Below are 20,645 nucleotides of genomic sequence, written 5' to 3' on the forward strand. Positions count from 1 at the left end.
TTGGCCAGACATGGTGGCCCAGCACTTTGGGAAGTGTAATCCTAGTACTTTGGGAAGTGGAGGCCAGCAGATTGCTTGAGCCTAGAGTTTAAGATAAGCCTGGACAACATGGCAAAACCTCGTCTCTATGAAAAATACAAAAAATTAGCTGGGCATGGTGGTGTGTGCCTGTAGTCCCAGCTACTGGGGAGGCTGAGGTGGAAGGATCACCTGAGCCTGGGGAGGTCCATGCTGCAGTGAGCCATGATCGTGTCATTACATTTCAGCCTGGGCAACAGAGTGAGACCCTATTTCAAAATCTCAAACAAAAAAAGTTAATATGATAATGAGATACCATTTTAGATGCACAAGATTGGCAAAAATTTTTAAAGGCTGATAATACAAGTATTAAGGATAGCAAAAAAGAAATTTCACCCACTACTGTTGGCTCTGTAAAAATCAATTCACCTTCTTTAGAAAACAATGTGTCACAATTTTGAAATTTGAACATATACTGAGCCCTGTACCCCTACTCCTAAATTCTATTTTTTATTTATTTTTATGTATTTATGTTTTTTGAGACGAAGTTTTGCTCTTGTTGCCCAAGCTGGAGTGCAATGGCATGATCTCGGCTCACCACAACCTCCACCTCCTGGGTTCGAGCGATTCTCCTGCCTCAGCCTCCTAAGTAGCTGGGATTTATAGGCATGTGCCACCACGCCTAACTAATTTTATATTTTTAGTAGAGATAGGGTTTCTCCATGTTGATCAGGTTGGTCTCGAACTCCTGACCTCAGGTGATCCACCTGCCTCAGCCTCCCAAAGTGCTGGGATTACAGGCATTGAGCCACTGTGCCTGGCCCTATTTTTTATTTTTTTTTAATTTTATTCATTTTCATTTTTGGGGGGACAGGGTCTTGCTATGCTGCCCAGGCTGGTCTCAAACTCCTGGCCTCAAACAATTATCCCGCCTTGACCTCCCCAGGTGCTGAGATTACAGGCATGAGCCACCCCACCTAGCCCAGTATACTCAAGACTCCAAAGGAACTATTGCCTATGTACACCAGGAGGCAGATACAAAAGTTTTCAAAACAGCCTGTTAAAACAGTATAGAAATGACTGGGCACAATGGCTCACACCTGTAATCCCAGCACTTTGGGAGGCCAAGGTTGGATGGGTCACCTGAGGTCAGGAGTTCAACACCAGCCTTACCAATATGGTGAAACCCTGTCTCTACTGAAAATACAAAAATTAGCTGGGCATGGTGTCTCATGTCTGTAATCCTCTCGGGAGGCTGAGGCAGGAGAATCTCTTGAACCTGGGAGGCGGAGGTTGCAGTGAGCCGAGATGGCACTGCCACTGCACTCCAGCCTGGGCGACAGAGCGAGACTCTGTCTCAAAAAAAAAAAAAACCTTCCTCATGATATAATTTAGTTTTAACTCTAAGCTAAAGAGAAAGTATGTGCCAAGTGAGATACCATTCTACACTTCACAAGATGTCACTCTGATATTCTTTAAAAAGAAGTATTCAATTCTCAGAAAAGCTACCATTATCAGTAATGAAAACCAGGATCTCAACTTACCAGCTTATTAACACGAAGCTTTGAGGAGTTAAACTTGAAGACATCAATTTTCTTATCCAGTGGTTTAATAGTAAACTGGAAGAATGAAGCAGAACATAGTTTCAGTCCGACAGCCTGGAATGTTACCACCAATTGGAAATTCCACAAATGCAGCAACCACACTGGCCACAGACCAGCATGAAGCTATGCCTTGTCCTGGCTTCCCAGTGTCCAGGCACTAAACCTCGGGGAATTAGGAGCACCAAGTCTCGGGCTGTGGAAGCTCAGGACCCTAAAGGTGTGCTCTCTAGGCCGTCTTAGGCATGAGTGTGGGAAGGGATTCTTGACAACCTAAAATAAGCATCCTTAACGGGCCCACCCCTGAGGCCAACACTGGAGGGCTACTATAGTCTAGGGCATGGGCCTGCCTTTGTGAAGCTCACCATCTAGTTGGAACTAGGCTAACAACAGCCAATTATTCAAGAAATCACATCATATATTGGTGCTTCATTGGGTGGTGCAAATCACAAATGTGTGGAGGTTCAGAGTAGATCCACCAGAAGCAAGAGAGAGTGAAGCTGATCTTAGAAGAAGAATCCAACAGGGTAGCTAAAAGGCAGGCTGAAGGGGCATTCTGCACAGAGCAAAACCAGAAATAAGGTAGAGATGGGGAAATGAGCTGTGTGTGTGTGTGTGTGTGTGTGTGTGTGTGTGTGTGTGTGTGTGTGGTATTAGCTTTTTGGTGACTAAGATGATATAATAGGCTTAGCCTGGGAGGGAGGAAGAGGTGGTATAATAGGCTTAGCCTGGGAGGGAGGAAGAGGCGTAGGGGCTGGCAGTGAGAACAAAAGTCAGAGGTGGCCAGATATGGTGGCTCACACCTGTAATCCTAACACTTTGGAAGGCCGAGGTGGGAGGATCGCTTGAGGTCAGGAGTTCAAGGCTGCAGTGAGTTGTAACTGCACAACTGCACTCCAGACTGGACAGTAGAGTAGACCCCTATTTCAAAAAAAAAAAAAGAGGGTTTAGGTTTGATGTGACAGGATACCTGTGCTCACCACAGGTTTCTGAACATGGGAATACTTTGATAAAAGCTGTTAATAGAATCAAATGGGGAAAAAAGGACTATAAAAAAGGGAAAACAGTCCTTGATTCTGAAATCAAAATGGAGAGAAAGATGAATGATAAGGACAGGGTGGTGACTTGGTAGGAGAACCTAGGGTTAGACCACTAGCGGGAAAGCCTGCAAGTAACAAATGGCTGCTGTTCTCAACCGCTCCAGATAAGACCAAATAGATTCTAGATTTCCAAGATGCACTTACAAAATGGATATCCATTCCCAAGAAACACTTGCTAAGCAGATAAATATGTTTGGGAAGATAATATTTCTTTCACATGTTCTATTGCCCAAGAAGGGGTTAGTACACTGAGGACAGAAAATGATCCTTTGTTTAGCTTTCGGCCAAGTTAACTTCGAAGCAGTGTTGCTCTTGTGTAGGCTGCTATTCATGAATTTTGTGAGCTTATTTTTGGCTTTGCTGTCAAACCCTGGAGCTGTCAGTGGGAAACCACAAGTAGTGGGGAAACTGCAGGCTCTGCACCACGCCAGGGCGTACACAAAGAATCAACGGATCACTTAAAATAAACTAACATTTCTGTTTTGACAGCACGGCTGTCATGCCTAACTACCAAGACTACTTCTTTTATGTCAAATCAGCTTGGGTTCTGCTTACTGCATGAGTTACTGACATGATGGAACATGATGGCGCCTGGCCCCCAGAGAGGGCATATTAGAGTTTACTGTGTCAGGCCATACTACGGGAGACTTCAATCCTTGGCTTCTTTGAAGAACGGGTGTTTGGGGAGTCTTTAGCGCACAAATGTGTGGATGGGCAATACACAGACTTTATGAAATTGGGAGATGGAAAACTACCATAGGGTGGCACACATACAGCTTTATGTCATGTGGAACTTTCAGTTTAAGTATTTTAAAAAAGAAATACCTATCTGCTTATCTCCTGGGCTAAATACTTACAAAAACTTCAAAGTCAGAATGTTCTGAATTAAGGGGCTCAGTCTGTCTTATCAAGCATGGTTGAGTAGATCAAAACCACATACTGGAAACCAGGGGCCTGTGTTCCCTTCCTTGAGTTGTCATGAAGAAAGAGAAAATAGGAAATACGCTCAGGTTTGGGGCTCTGCAGGCAGCAACAAAAGCTGTTCCTATTCTTCACTCTCTACTCTGTGTCCTGGCTGTGCAGGTACCAGGAGGTCACTGAGTGGAGCCTCCCTCTCCCTGGTGCCCCTGTGCTCTCAGGGCTCAGCCTCTGGGCCTCCCTGAAAGGCAGGGGCTGTGGCATCAGCAACTCCAGCTCCTACCCTCTGCTACTTCACTCAGACACAGGTCACTGGATCCTTCTGTGTCTCTGCTTCCTGATGTGACACAGAGATAATGACAACACAGCCCCTGCCTTTACAGCAGTGTTCTTAGACAGATTAAATTCAGAGGGTCAGGGTGAAAGTGCTTGTATATGGAAGACAACATCATGTCTCTTCCACAGCACTTATTTATGATAGCAGGTGAGTAGTTACTTGACTTCCTTGAAGGCTAAGACTGGATCTTCTACATCTTTGTTTCCCCCATGAAATCTAACACAAAGCAGATGTTCAATGATTCCTTTAAAATTAATGCAGAATAGGTGAGCACGGTGGCTCACACCTATAATTCTAGCACTTTGGGAGGCGGAGGTGGGAGGATTGCTCGAGCCCAGAAGTTCAAGACCAGCCTGGGCAATGTGGCAAAACCCCATCTCTACAAAAAATTAGCCAGGTGTGGTGGCACATGCCTGTAGTCTCAGCTACCTGGGAGGCTAAGGTGAGAGGATCACCTGAGCCCAGGGAGGTCCAGGCTGCAGTGAGCTTTGATCATGTGCCACTGCATTCCAGCCTCAGTGACAGAATGAGAGCCTGTCTCAAAAAATAATAATAATAAAATAAAATGAATGAAGAATGAATGAATGGATGAGTGAATGAATGAATGAATGGATGAATAAACATAAGATTATACATTATGGGACCTTTTTGGTAAAAGTCACCACCCTATATGGAAATATTTGAATTCTAAGAGCATTTGTCTAAGTTATTCAACCTTAATTATTTTGGAATTCTTGTAAGCATATTAACCTAATATACATATTTATATCATTACTGAGACACACACAAAACACATATATGTCCATATGTGTATATGTGTATATATATATTTCTCTGCCACATGTATCAAGCACCAGACACAGAAAGAAAGCTCAATAAAGACCACACTTAAAATACAAAGAGAATTTAAGCCAGGTGCTGTGGCGCACACCTATAGCAGCTACTCAGGAGGATGAGGTAGAAGGATTGCTTGAGCCCAGGATTCAAATCCAGTCTGGGCATACATAATGAAATCCTGTCTCTAAAAAAGAAAAAAAAAATACAAAGAGAATTTATTGACAGAAATACAAAGCCAAGTAATGAGAAAAATGTTACTGTTTTCGTTTACTATTCTTTGGGGTTTCTCCTTGGCAAGTTGAGCTTCCCAGCTTCCTATTAGTCATAGTGGGGTTATTGATGCCAATACTGTTCTGTAAATACTTCGAAAATCAACAAGCACATCCTCAAAGCCTGGGAATTAAAGGATTCTATGAATAACAAGGAGATGCCCTGGCTGGGGAGGCTCCAGCGAGCGGGGCAGATGGGGAAAGATCTTTTGCTGGACTCCTGGGCCACTAGTGGCATCTGCAGTAGAGACATGTCCTACCTCCTTGTCACTGTACGAGATGTTTCGGATTTCATTCCACGGGAAGGAGATCTTGGGGGTCAGTCTGTTCTCAGGGTCATAGATGTGAAGCCCCAGGGCATCCACTCCAAGCAGCAGCTCTGTGCCCTTTTTATTCTGTGGATCCAATAAGAACAGCCACTGTAAGCTCCAGCTGAGGCTCAAAATTTTATTCAACCTTCCAAAGAATCTGGCACACACTGTCACATGTGACAAGTTTCAGCAGGTTCCAACAGAAGTCACAGCTATCTTATAAACCAAGAAGATTTCAGCTTTCTGAATTGGGGCAGGCAGAAGCAAAACTGTTCCATTCTTGTGACTTCTGGGTCCCCCAGAACAATCACTCAGGGCTTCTGTCACTGGCTCAATGGCTAAAGGAGGAGTAACGTAAGTGTTGTTCCCTCTAGTTAAATAACCAGGCTATCATAGGTTTAGAATTAAAGCCCATAGGTTTAGGCCGGGAGCAGTGACTCATGCCTGTAATCTCAGCACTTTGTGAGGCCGAGGTGGGTGGATCACGAGGTCAGGAGTTTGAGACCAGCCTGGCCAGCATGGTGAAACACCATCTCTACTAAAAATTTAAAAAAAAAAAAAAAATTAGCCGGGCATGGTGACACACACCTGTAATCCCAGCTAGTAGGAGGCTGAGTAGGAGAACTGGATGAACCCGGGAGGTGGAGGTTGCAGTGAGCCGAGATGGCGCCCCTGCACTCCAGCCTGGGCGACAGAGAGAGACTTAAAACAAACAAATTAAAAAAACCTATAGGTTTAATGATTTCTTGTATTTAAAGAAACCATTGTTGGATTACTAGAAAGAAAATTTTCAGTGCCTGGGACTGGATGGTCTCATTTTATGATATAATGTAGTCTTCATGTGATAAAGCAAGTCTGGTAAAATGTTAACTGTAGAATCTAGGTTGTGCATATATATGGGTGTTCACTGAAAAATTCTTTCAATTTTCCTGTAAGTTTGAAATTTTTAATGATTGCATGTTGGGAAATACATTATCAAAAGGAATTCTATTCATCAACAAAGCTGTCTAAAAGCCGTACCTATGCTCTGCCCCTGACAGCGGTCCTGGCCAGCAGTCAAAGTAGCCCACGGTGGGTGCCCTGGGCTCCCACAGCACTGACCCTGATAAGGACAGAGTGGAAGGAAACTTGCTGCACAAGGATACTACAGCTCCTGACTCCTTGCTGATAATGGAAATTGAACCAAGACTCAAGGGCAGAAAAACAGATCTGTAAACTGAGAAGGTACTGGGACTGTGAAGAGAAGTACCAATCTAACAGCAGACATCAGATGGAGGAGTGAGTACTCCAGCGTAAATCTTTTTACTCCTAACATCCCAAAGTCAGACGCTATCATCAAACCACGAAAGATTCTTCTGCTTGTCCGCAAAGCTAAGAAAGCTACTGCATTAATAGAAGTGAGGCTTTGTACTTTTAAATCTGCAGTACATTTTGGAAAATGAGATATTTCATTGTGTTCTGACTATCTAGTTTAAATTTTTTAAAAAAGATTCAGGCTTCTACCTCCTACCATTATGACTCCAACACTTCTAGAGATTAAACAGAGAGAGGCGCAGACTCAAGCAGCCCCTTTTAAAACTAATTTAACATAAAAGACGGCCGGGCGCGGTGGCTCAAGCCTGTAATCCCAGCACTTTGGGAGGCCGAGACGGGTGGATCACGAGGTCAGGAGATCGAGACCATCCTGGCTAACACGGTGAAACCCCGTCTCTACTAAGAAATACAAAAAACTAGCCGGGCGAGGTGGCGGGCGCCTGTAGTCCCAGCTACTCGGGAGGCTGAAGCCAGAGAATGACGTGAACCCGGGAGGCGGAGCTTGCAGTGAGCTGAGATCCGGCCACTGCACTCCAGCCTGGGCTACAGAGTGAGACTCCGTCTCAAAAAAAAAAAAAAAAAAAAAAAAACATAAAAGACACTGAAATAGCTAGTAGCTTTGTCTATTGCTCGATATAGGAAACATACACAAAAAACAGTATCCATTAGTCTGACTGATGTAGAAATATTCCCTAATGAGAAACTTTTTCGGCCAGGCACAGTGGTACACACCCCAGCTACTTGGCAGGCTGGGGTGGAAGGATCACTTGAGCCTAGCAGGCCTGGGTGATATAGCAAAACTCCACCTCTAAAAAACAAAAAAGATTTTTAAAAACCAAAAAACTGTTTTCTGAGGATTATAAAACTTTAGTTTTCTAGAATCTAGGTGGCCAGCACATGGAGCAAGAGGAGTTGAGTTGACAAAACCACAGAAATGTGTTACATTAGTTTGACCTTAAAGAAACCTTAAAGCAATTAGCAAATACAAACTGATAGAACTTTAGAAGAGAACTTCCTGTACTATGATGGAGCACCTTTTAGGCACTTTAAGTGTGCCTTATTTTCTTATGCAGAGTAATCCATACAAATCCATATTTACAAAATACAAATTAAGTAGAAAGCTATCCTAGAATATTTAAAATGTATTTCAATTTACCTGAATTTAATACAACAACTGTAGGAACCCAATAAGGGAAAGCAAAGCATGACGATGAAAATAAAGGTGGACCCGCCTGATTGTTTTAACATCTACTCATCTGCAGTTTGGAGTCCATAGTGAAATGCTTTGGCAAATCGCATGCATCCCTTTGGAAGAAGCTGCTTATACACTGCATCCAGATACTGACCCACAGGAGAAAGACATTCCAAAGGCCCATATCTGGGCCGCACACAAATGCCTCTCCCCGCAGAAGCAGTGGGTTCCCAGCAGACAGCAGACTATTAATGGTTTGAATAGAAAACCAATTAGCCTCATAGTGAGAATCCCAAACAAATCAGTAATCTATAAAGGCAGATCTACTCTCCTAGTGCCTGGGGCTGGGGTGGGGGTGCAGGGGGTTGTTGTATGGGGGAGGGGGAAAGTACTTACCGGTGTTCCCTGTGGACTGAGATCTCACAGAGCCAGAAATAATCAAATCTTACACTCAGAGCATTCAAACAGGTTTCTGCTGAGAGCAGAATCAGGTCTAAGTCCCCCAAGGCTCAAGTGACACTTAATTACCTATGATCTAACTGAAGTCCAAAAATAGAAAGTTAGGCACTAAGACCTATCTTTCCTTCCTCTTCTCTTCTTTACCATAGAACCATGAAAGAGTCTATCACCTTGGAATGAAGAAGTAACCATTTTAGCAGTCTGGCCCTCATTCTACTACACAAGGAGCTCAGAGAGGTTTCAACACACCCGGATTGCAAAGTAGTTCACACCATACATCTCCAGGTCCTGAGCTATCTTCAGATATTCCATTTCAGCTTCATCCCTGTGGGAAGAATGGAAGACACTGTCATCGGAGCTAAGTGAGATGGGTGGAGAGTGGGTGGGCACCAAACCAGGCATTCTGGCCCTGCCATTCCTCTAGAGCCACGTCGCTGCCAGAAGACAAAAGCCACAGCAGATACCAGCAAAGCTCTGCCTGGCCCTGAGTCTATTAAACACACTGAGGTCGAGCAGAATTTCCCATCCCCATCAAAAGAGAGTCAGAGAACAGACTCATCACGGTGTTTCTTGGCCTTAGTTTCCCACCTTGCCCTTGGTAAACAGTAAACTCATCTCAAGTAATTCAAGAAGAGTATGCGGTATGTTACCTTTTACCCTCAAACAGATTTGGGTGTTTGAATTTTATTTAAGTTCTTGCTTTTCCTTTGTGTACTTTCTTTACCTGGAAGGTTTTGGAAGTGAAACAGCTCTCTCTCTCTGCAAGCTTCCTGAGCATTGTTGGAGGTTAGGGCAAGAGTTATCTGGGTTGTAAAACCCAAGTCAGATCACCTTCATCTAAGTTATAATTTAAAGTAAGCTATTGAAGTAGCAATAACTTGCAGAAAACTCTCAAACAGGTATCATACTGAAATATTTTAACTCAAGTCTTCCTATGACCTTGTCCTCTTCCTTCTCTCTCCAATCTCCAAATGCTCTCAAGTGAATATTAAAAATCCATCCTGAGAGAACGCCAAGTGTTGGTGAACAGGTGGAGAAATCAGAAATCACACACGTTGATGTAAATTGGTACAATTACTTTGGGAAATTGACACTATTGTAATAGCAAAAACCAGGAGACAACCCAACAACCTAAATGTCCATCATTAGTAGAATGAATAAATAATCTGTAGTATACTAATACAGTGGAAGTCTACACAGCAATGAAAATGAAAAAACTATTGCCACATGCCACAAACACATATCTGACAATATGATGTTGAGTAAAAGGAGACACAAAAAACAGAATACAAAGTTTAAAATGGGCAACACCAATCTGGAATTAAAAATCAGGAGACTGGTTACCTTTGGGGAGGAAGAAAGGGGAATTGGGGGTGGGAAGACAAAGGTTATTTCTTCCTCCGGTGTTACATGGTGTTTTCACCTTACGATAATTGATCAAGTTGTACACTTATAATTTGTCTACTTTTCCATATGCATGTTGCACTTAAGTTTAAAAAAAAAAAAAAAGTGTTAGGAAACTGATTTGAAGAAGAGAAAAAAAAACGTTGAAGGCTAATGAAAACATGATCAATTCCTAATCAAGGGAATGACAATTCTAACATGAGATAAAAGTTTTCACTTTTTAGATGACAAAAATTAGATTGATAAAAACAAGTGTTGAGGATAGACTGGGGTGGGAGGTGGGACACTCTCATAACACTTCTCGACAGGCATGTATAAACAGGTATAGCCTTTTTGGAGAACAATTTGGTGGTACCTGTCAAAATGCAAAATGCTTACATCCTTTGACCTAACAACCCTTGTTTTAAAGAATATATCCTCAGAACTACTCATACAATTGTATAAAAATAGAAGATTGTGCACTGCAGAAATTTCTGTAAAAGTGAAAAACCTACAGATACTCAAATGCCATCAATAAAGGGATGGATGCAAAAGCAATGGGATAGCCATACAATAGAATTCTTAAAATTAAGGGTGGGCACAGTGGCTCAGCTCACGCCTCTAATCCCAGCACTTTGGGAGGCCGAGGTGGGCGAATTGCTTTGAGCCCAGGAGTTCAAGACCAGCTTGGGCAACATGGTGAAACCCCATCTCTACTAAAAACAGAAAAGTTAGCTGGGCATGGTGGCGTGTGCCTGTAGCGCCAGTTACTGGGGGCGCTGAGGCAGGTTTGCTTGAACCCAGGAGGTTAAGGCTGCAGTGAGCTGAGATGGCGCCACGGCATTTCAGCCTGGACAGCAGAGCAAGACTCTGTCTCAAAAAATAAAAATAAAAAATATTAAAATTAAACTTAATTACCGGGCCAGGCACGGTGGCTCATGCCTGTAATCCCAGCACTTTGGGAGGTGGAGGTGGGCGGATCACCTGAGGTCGGGAGTTCGAGACCAGCCTGAACAACATGGAGAAACCCTGTCTCTACTAAAAATACAAAATTAGCCAGGCATGGTGGCTCATGCCTGTAATCTCAGCTACTTGGGAGGCTGAGGCAGGAGAATCGCTTGAATCCGGGAGGCAGAGGTTGCGGTGAGCCGATATTACATCATTGTATTCCAGCCTGGGCAACAAGAGTAAAACTCCGTCTCAAAAAAAAAAAAAAAAAAGTAAACTTAATTACCAATGAGTACAGGTCTATATATCTTGATAGGCAGTACACATACCTACTTTATGTCACACGTACTAGAAAAGGACACACACAAAACTGAAGACCAAGGTTACTCCCAGCTCTCCCTTTTTCTTTTATAGACTTCAGTACTGCATTTTGTTCAACAAGCATGCCCTAGTTTTGCAGTTCTTTAAGGCAAAAAATGAAAATAAAAAAGCCCATAAAGGAATGTAAACCAACAATGAATGGGCCTCACCTGGCTCGGCCTCGGTGCTCTGCGTACCAGGCAGTAATTCTCTCCTCCCACATTTCCGGAGTCATCTGATACAGATTTATTACCTACCAAAAAACAGAGCAAAATAAAAAACCTACACATGAAGTAAATTTGGTATTTTTGCCACTTTTATAATTATGCATCATTTTTATAAAACAGTAAAGCTATTTTTAAAAAGCTACACCCAGGGAGACAGTCACACACAAAGAGGGCGTGTAAATAAGGCACCATATTATTGGAGGAGCAACTCAAGAAAGTTGCATGATAACTCAGACCTAGGTGCATCCCTAATCTGGCAGTGCCCCTGTTCCCTGCCTGGGTGGTATATCCCAGAGACCACCTCTGACAGCGGAGCTCAGTCAGAAGCAATGCTTACTCTTCTCAGACCTTCACATGCTCAGAAGCCATCGAGGGACAGGTAGAGGCAGCAAGAGGTGAGGAACAGGCCTTTATTACCCAGTGACAGATGAGTGGGGCTATAAAATCGGCAGGAGCAAAAGTGAGGGCGGACCTGCGTCTGTGGCTAATGAATAAGATGAACAACGCTGAGGATTAAAAACCACAATGCCCACCCCTACCTCATCTCCTCTATCCACCTCTCGCCACTGCAAACAGCTCAATTCCCCGAGCTGAACACACTCTGCTCCAGCCTACTCTTTGGGAATCAATGATGCTCAACTGCATTTAAAAAACAACCATGCTAGAAAAAACATTTACAGGCCATGCTACTCCTAGTGACCCCAAACTAACTCCACAAACTTTTGCTTTTTAATATTCTTAACAGAGATCCCACACTCTTCACTGGAGATTATAAAATATTTATTAAAATTAAATTGCTATGTACTTCCAATATTCCTTCAAGTCCTTTGGTTAGCTTTCTTTTAGACCACACATCTGCTATGTCTTCCCGAAAAGGGAAGGTAATCTCTTACCCTTTTTGGAAGCAATTCCTCTTGGGCCAAAAATCCCCGCTTGTGAACACTGGGGTCATAGTCGCCATACTGGAAAGAAGAAAGGGAGAGCAGGCGATTGAGATTCTAAAGACAATTGCCATTTCTGAAAAGAGCTGGACCAATCTCATTCCCTCCCAGCTCCAGGGAGCAATTCAATTCCGATGACAAGTCAAGATTTCAACCTTGCTAGTTTGTTATCCTTGAATGAAAATACAAAGCTGATTATATCTATGAACAGAGTTGCATAATCCTGTAAGGGATGGATGGGTGATGTGCTAATAAGAATGTGACATTTGTATGGAAATGTGGGCATGTTTTCTAACCCTCAAAGAAAGCAGTCACTTCCAAAACAGTAGCTTTTCAATTAAAACACCAAATCATAACTGTGAAAGTTGTGATTAGCAACATATGATAAGAGTCCTACCTATACATTCTTCTAAGTGACTGGTAATTGGAGCCCATTACTAGGGGGATCCAGGAATAATGCAGGCAGTATTTTTAATACCTTTCACTCAAATCTCTGAAAAATACTTTGGAAAAACCTGATGACAACATTGCCATTCCTATTGTACAGACAAAGAAGTGAGTAAAAGGTTAATTGATCTTCCTAAAGCTACAGAGAAGTCACTAATGGGGTTGGAAATAGGCCCTGCGTTTTAATTTATTCCTCTGGGGACAATGACTTGGACATTTATTCTCTGATTTAAAAAAAAAAAAAAAACTCCTTTCTTTCCTAGAAAACTCAAGTCTGATCAGGAAATAAATGTTAAAGAATGTTTAAAAAGAAACTAACTGAAACATACAGTAGAATATAAAATCAAAGCCTATCTCTTATAAATCAGCATACAGTGGCTCTTCGTTTTACCAAAAACAACAAAGCTCAGTACTTCAGTAAAATCTTCTATAAACATTTATTCTCTTAGCCACCAACAGTGAAAAAACAAAGGATCAGGCACAAGGCTGCTGGTTCTATATACCACCAAATTTCTAATTATTTCATTCTGTCCTTTCATTCTCAAAAAGCCTCAAGTTAAGATTTCTGGTGTGTTCTCCAAATGAAGTGGCCTAAAACTATAGACACAGGAGTGAAAGAAGATATTCATCATTAACTTTAAATCATGCCTCATTCCCATATCACCTTAACTGTAAAAGTCCCGTGAATTAATATTTCTTTTGAATCTCATAATTATCTTTCAAGTAGCAGAATTGTATTGCATTATTTTTTTGAATCTTAAGGGAATTAATTTGTCAATTTTTTTCTTTTTTTTTTGAGACAGTCTCACTCTGTCACCCAGGCTGGAGTGCAATGGCACGATCTCAGCTCACCACAACCTCCACCTCCCAGGTTAAAGCGATTCTCCTGCTTCAGTCTTCTGAGTAGCTGGGATTACAGGCACATGCCACCACGCCGGGTTAATTTCTGTACTTTTAGTAGAGATGGGGTTTCACCATGTTGGCCAGGCTGGTCTCGAGCTTCTGACCTTGGGATCTACCCACCTTGGCCTCCCAAAGTGCTGAGATTACAGGCGTGAGCCACCGCATCTGACCTAATTTGTCAAATTTAAACATTTTAAATATGCCACAGTTTTTGTAACACAGTTTAGGCATTTCTTCATTTAAAAAACTAGGCTGGGCACCATGGCTCATGCCTGTAATCCTAGGACTTTGGGAGGCCAAAATGGGAGAATCACTTGAGCCCAGGGGTTAAGGCTGCAGTGAGCTGTGATTGTGCCACTACACTCCAGCCTGAGTGACAGTGGAAGACCCTGTCTATAAAAACAAAAATGGCCGGGCGCGGTGGCTCAAGCCTGTAATCCCAGCACTTTGGGAGGCTGAGACAGGTGGATCACGAGGTCAGGAGATCGAGATCATCCTGGCTAACACGGTGAAACCCCGTCTCTACTAAAAAATACAAAAAACTAGCCAGGCGAGGTGGCGGGCGCCTGTAGTCCCAGCTACTTGGGAGGCTGAGGCAGGAGAATGGCGTAAACCCGGAGGCGGAGCTTGCAGTGAGCTGAGATCTGGCCACTGCACTCCAGCCTGGGCGATAGAGCGAGACACCACCTCAAAAATAATAATAATAATAATAATAACTTAGAAATTATAAATGAAAGGCCTTGGTATCTCTCTGCTTCTGGGAGGCTCAGAGACGTGATGTAGTAAGTCGTAACTGTACTAAGCTTTAACAGTACTCCCTGCAAGGCAGCTGTAGAGTGAGGGTAGGAGCCTGGCTCTGCAGGCAGGCTGCCTAAGGTTTTATCCTACATCTTTCACATAGTAGCTATGTGACCCTGGAAATTTTTGTGTCTCAGCTTTCTCATCTGTAAAACAGGAATAATAGTATTTATCTTGCAGGACTCTTACAGGGATTGAATTAAATAAGACCAGCAAAGTTTTTAAAACTATGCTTGGCCGGGCGCGGTGGCTCACGCCTGTAATCCCAGCACTTTTGGGAGACCTAAGCAGGTAGATCACCTGAAGTTGAGAGTTCGAGACCAACCTGACCAAATGGAGAAACCCTGTCTCTACTAAAAATACAAAATTAGCCAGGCGTGGTGGTACATGCCTGTAATCCCAGCTACTTGGGAGGCTGAGGCAGAAGAATCACTTGAACCTGGGAGGCGGAGGTTGCAGTGAGCCAAGATCATGCCATTGCACTCCAGCCTAGGCAACAAGAGCGAAACTCCATCTCAAAAAATAATAATAATAAAAATAATAAAATAAAATAAATAAAACTATGCTTGATACATACAACCTGATGTCCAAAAGATCTCAGGTCTCTCCAAATCTGTCTTCTTATTTGTCAGATGAGAGTACTGGCCTTAGAGGATCTTGAGGGGAAGTGGGGGGGTGCTGGAGTACCCCTTCTGAGGGCTTGAGTAAGGCATCCTCTCTCTAAGCCTCAACTTCCTCATCTGTAGAGTGAGGGTCATAAGAGCATCTGCCTTACAGGGGATGATGAGGATGAAGTAAAACAATACACACAGGTAAGCATTTAGCACAGCACATGGCTCGTGGTGAAAGTCAGGTATTATTATTATTGCCATCCTCTGCATTACTTATGACAACACTGATCATTGTTTGCCTCCTGGATTTCTGAAAGGGTAGGATGCTAAAGAAAGCCCTGTTAGTTGCATCTGCAAATCTCTCAATAGTGCTGACCAAGCTCTAATGCAAAAGCAAGCAGATATGCAAAGCTAAAGTTGTAAATTCAGGTTCCAAAGGCATGCAAGATTAACAATCCCCATTACTCTACCAAGCTCTCAGCTAGTCCACTGATCAAATACATCACATTCGAGCAATGCAGAGGTGGCAAAGACCCTGCTGAAAGAACTTCTCCACTGGACTAACTCCGCTTCCAACATTAAAGCCACCTTGATGTATGTGTCTGCTCTTAAATGTCCCTTTAAACAACAAGGGAAGAAAAAAATCCTGAAGTTGTGGTAGGGTAGCTGGTGAATATAAAAGAAAGTCATACCACTCCAGGGATGGAGATGGCTGCTCCTCATCCTTTTATGTAACAGATGCATTCTGATAATGTAACTGGGGTGAATTTACTGGGAAGCTAGGGAAGCTTGGACTTCAGGTCTCTGCACTTTCATAGGCCTGCACCTAATTTGGTACTCTTGCATTGAAGACACTCCCCTAAATTATTAAAATTCAGACCCAGAAAACCTGGACCTACTCCTGACATAAACTAATTGAATTTAAATTCAAGGAGTTTACCATTTAAAAGACTTGTGGAGCCAATACTTAGGTTAAATGGAGCCTCTATCTGGATATGAAATAATTTCCTCTGTCTATAACTATGAGAAATGAAATAAAATGCTCTGAGTAGGATTTCAAAAGCATGAAGGTTAGATTACTACATGTATAGAAAAAAGACAGACCCCCTACCTACTATACCCACACACCACTCAATAAATTCTTAAACCTACAAACAAAAATCCATAAAAATACCAGAAAACATAACAGAGTATGGATATAATAATGGTTGGTAAAGGCATTTTAAAGGTCACTCAAAACATACAAAGAAAAAGATTGACCAGTCTGATATGTAAAATAGACAAAAGGTTGGTAACCCGTAATACATGGAACGTCTACAAATCAATCAGAAAAAGATAAACAGGTTGAGTGCAGTGGCTCATGCCTGTAATCCCAGCACTTTCGGAGGCCAAGGCGGGTGGATCACCTAAGATCAGCAACTTCAGACCAGTCTGGCCAACATGGTGAAACCCCATCTGTACTAAAAATAAAAAAATTAGCTGGGCGTGGTTGTACATGCCTATAGTCCCAGCTGAGGCAGAAGGATCACTTGAACCTGGGAAAGGAAGAAAGGAAGAAAGAAAAGAAAAGGAAAGAAAGGGAGGGAAAGGAGGGAAGGAGGGAAGGAAGAAGGGAGGGAGGGAGGGAGGGAGGGAAGGAAGGAAGGAAGGAAGGAAGGAAGGAAGGAAGGAAGGAAGGAAGGAAGGAAGGAAGGAGGAAAGAAGGAAGGAAGGAAGGAAGGAAAGAAGGAAGGAAGGCAGGCAGGCAGGCAGGCGAGAGAAAGAAAAAAAGAAAGAGAAAGAAAGAAAGAAGGAAAGAAGGAAAGAAGAAAAGAAACAAACAATACAATAGTAGGCAAGTCACAAACGGTTGATTCACAGAACAAAGAAATACAAATGGCCAATAAGTTTATGAAAAGATGTTCAGTCCCAATAGCAATCAAGGAAGTGCAAATTTAAAAAAATATTTTTCTATCAATTAGCAAAAATTTTAAAGACTGATAGTATCTCCTGTTGGAAAGGATGTGGAAAAACAGGTATTCTCACACACTGTTATTGAAAGTTAAATCATGACATCACTTTTGGAGGGTGATCTGGCTGTATCTATTTAAATTTTTTATTGAGACAAAATTTATATACATAAATTTACCACATTAAGTATACAATTCAGTGTTTTTTAGTATATTCAGAATGTTGTGCAACCATCACCACTACCTAATTCCAGAACATTTCCATTGCCCCAAAAAGAAATCCTGTACCCACTGGCCATCACTCCTAATTTCGTTTTTTAACCTTTGTAAGTTGTAATTTAATTTTTAATTTTTAATTTTTGTGGGTACATAGTAGGTATATATATATTTGCAGGATATATGAGATGTTTTGATACAGGCGAGCAATGTGAAATAATCACATCATGGAGAATGGGTGTCCATCCCCTCAAGCATTTATCCTTTGTGTTACAAACAATCCAATTACATTCTTGGAGTTATTTTTAAGTGTACAATTATTATTGATTATAGCCACCCTGTTGTGCTATCAAATAGTAGGTCTTACTCATTTTTTCTTTTTTTTTTTTGGACCAGTGGCTCCTTTTTTATTTTCATTTTTCAGACAGAGTCTCACTCTGTCACCCTAGGCTGGAGCGCAGGGGTGCAATCTCAGCTCACTGCAACCTCTGCTTCCCGGGTTCAACTGATTCTCGTGCCTCAGCCTCCCTAGTAGCTGGATTACAGGCATATGCCACCACAGCTGGCTAATTTTTGTATATTTTTTAGTAGAGATGGAGTTTCGCCATGTTGGCCAAGCTGGTCTCAAGCTCCTGGCCTCAAGTGATCCACCCGCTTCAGCCTCCCAAACTTTGGGATTACAGGCATGAGCCACCGTGCCTGGCCAATACCAGTCACTCCTAATTTCCTCCTTCTCCCCTCCCCTGGCAACCACTAAATCTACTTTCTGTCTCTATGGATTTGCCTGTTCTGGACATTTCATATACAGGTAAGTGGAAGCATAAAGTATGTGGCCTTTTGTGTCTGGCTTTTTTTTTTGTTTCACATTACTTACATTTTAAATTATCTTATTCTTTTTTTTACATTACATGTGAGATGAAACATCTTTTTGTATTTATGACCATTCTTGTTTTCTCTTCTATAAAGTGCCTGTTCATGCCTTGTTCATAGCATTTGTCTTTTTCTTATCAATTTAAGATTTTTTTTATATTTGGGTTCACTTCTTTTGTCAACCTCTTATGTAATTCTTCTTCTAGACACCTACCTTTTTACATTTTTTAACTTTATTTATTTATTTATTTATTTTTGAGGTGCAGTCTCACTTCATTGCCCAGGCTGGAGTGCAGTGGTGTGATCTTGGTTCTCTGCAACCTCTGCTTCCTGGATTCAAGCAATTCTTCTGCCTCAGTCTCCCAAGTAGCTGGGACTACAGGTGCCCACCACTGCACCCAGCTATCTTTTATATGTATGTATATATGTATGCATTTATTTTTGTAGGCACCTACCTTAAGGGGAAAAAGCATTTGCACATGTACATAAGGAATCATGTAAAAGGATCTTCATTTCAGCACTGTTTATATAATAGGGAAAAAGTAGAAAGAAACTCCCTCAGAAGGGGAACAGATAAACTAAGTATATTTATCAGTGGTTACCATACGGCAGTTAAAATCAATGAGCTACATCTATATACACAACATGGATACATCTCAAAGTAGATGCTAAGTGGGAGAAAAAATATCATTCTGTAAAAGGATATGGAAAAAAGGGATATGCAGAGTATAGCACCATCTAATCAACTTTTTATCTCCTGGACATTTTTATATCAGTCAGCCCCCATCCAACCAACCACCTGAAGTGTGAACCTAATATTCTCTCACCAGGGCAACTATCACAGCCTTCTAATGGGTCTCCCTGTTTCCAAAGTTGTCTCACTCCAATCTGTCCATCACACAGCCACTACAGGCTCTATCTAAAATATAAACCCTTCACTGCATCACCCACAGGATAAAGTTAAGACCTTTTATGATCTGATTTCCTGCATACCTCTCCAGACTCAACTCTTGCCACTCTCTACCTATACTTTACACATACTCAATTTTCTAACTCAATTGCACTTTGGTACTCTGTCCCTGATTTGCATTAAAGAGTACGAAGAAACTAAGCTTCCCCTCCCACAATTCTTTTCTCTCTTCTGATCACTAGGAGTCTGCATGCAGCAACACAAGATTCACACATTATATGCCATTCTCTCCCAAAGTCATTTTTAATAAGAACACATTTCCAACACCAAATGGTCAATATACAATCCAACAGGTGACTTAAACACTGCAAGATGGTTTAGTGTGTCATGTGATTGCACCAAAAAAACCCTGCCTACATTTTTTTTTTTTTTTTGAGATGGAGTCTCACTCTGTTGCCTAGGCTGGAGGTCAATGGCGCAATCTCAGCTCACTGTAGTCTCCGCCTCCCAGGTTTAAGCAATTCTCCTGTCTCAGCCTCCCAAGTAGCTGGAACTACAAGTACACACCACCACACCTCACTAATTTTTGTATTTTTAGTAGAGATGAGTTTTCACCATATTGGTCAGGCTGATCTGGAACTCCTGACCTCGCGTGATCCATCCGCCTTGGCCTCCCAAAGTGCTGGGATTATAGGTGTGAGCCACTATGCCGGTCCCTGCCTACATTTTTTATTCAAGTATAACTCAAATATGGTTCTTGTTAACTGAACCATGTGATTAGTATTTGTATTTATACTTTGAGGGTAATTGTTTCTTTATGCTTTGGAATTAACTGTGTCTATATCATTCCAACAGCTGAAATACTGTAATGAATACGTTTGTGCATAATTACATTCCATGTGTTAATGAGGTCAATTCGCTTTCCCTTCCACACTTCTAAAGTTCCTTTCTGTTTCAGAAGGTTGTGGAAGAAAACAAGCTGAATATAATGGAAGGAACCAGTATGACTTACTGAAAAACTCAGACAAATGTGATCATATAAATGAAACTAGCCTTTAGTGAAAGGCAGGGCTTGCTACCCAAAGACCTCCCTCACGCTAGACAGTGAGAGGCAAGTGCAATGTGCTAACTTAGGCAGCCTGGACACCAGGGTTCCCATCCCAGCTCCACTCATTCCATTTGGCCTGAAATCCTCTCCATCGAGAAGTGGGCTATAAATTTCATCAAAATAGGCTTAACATAAAAGTATTGTGAGTTTGGACAAATCACAAATTCCTTTCTGAGCCTTATATTCCTCATCTGCAAAACAGGCATAATACTCTCAAGCCTTGGCTTCCGGAAAGACTACACTGAGTGCCACACAAAATATTCATTTGTATTGCTTTGGTAAAACTAGAAAACACTATGGGCAAGTGAGATCTTATTAATATTATAATCAGATATCCTTTAACTATTAATCAGCAGTCCTAGAAACTGGAAGCATGTCATAGTAAGCCTTAGTTTCCCAAATGAAGACTTTAAGCCATAGATTACCTTTATTTGTAAGATCCTTAAAATTTACACCGGAAAAAATAGCTAGAACATCCTCCTCCATGTGAGCCACATATGTTGTCTGTGAATCACTTTCATCTCCAAATTAGTAGGATCCAAATTAGCAGGGCTTTCCTACAGTGAAATCTGTTTAAGCAAACATCTGCTGGTTCCCTGAAAAGTGATTTTTTTCTAC

General features: G+C 41.9%; 1 protein-coding gene across 5 annotated transcripts in view; it reads right to left on the reverse strand.

Annotated features, from left to right (window-relative positions):
* Positions 1–20,645, reverse strand: part of NF2 (NF2, moesin-ezrin-radixin like (MERLIN) tumor suppressor) — a 100,487-nt gene that overhangs the window by 32,822 nt on the left and 47,020 nt on the right. For all 5 annotated transcript variants that reach the window (XM_005567656.4, XM_005567652.4, XM_005567653.4 and 2 more), the window contains exons 5-9: positions 12,168–12,236; positions 11,218–11,300; positions 8,606–8,681; positions 5,341–5,475; positions 1,563–1,637 (exon numbers count right to left, since the gene is read on the reverse strand). In XM_005567656.4, coding sequence (XP_005567713.1) covers positions 1,563–1,637; positions 5,341–5,475; positions 8,606–8,681; positions 11,218–11,300; positions 12,168–12,236 — 438 coding nt within the window. The remainder of the gene's footprint in view (positions 1–1,562; positions 1,638–5,340; positions 5,476–8,605; positions 8,682–11,217; positions 11,301–12,167; positions 12,237–20,645) is intronic.

This window comes from Macaca fascicularis, chromosome 10, assembly GCF_037993035.2.
Source record: "Macaca fascicularis isolate 582-1 chromosome 10, T2T-MFA8v1.1".
NCBI classification, from domain to species: domain Eukaryota; kingdom Metazoa; phylum Chordata; class Mammalia; order Primates; family Cercopithecidae; genus Macaca; species Macaca fascicularis.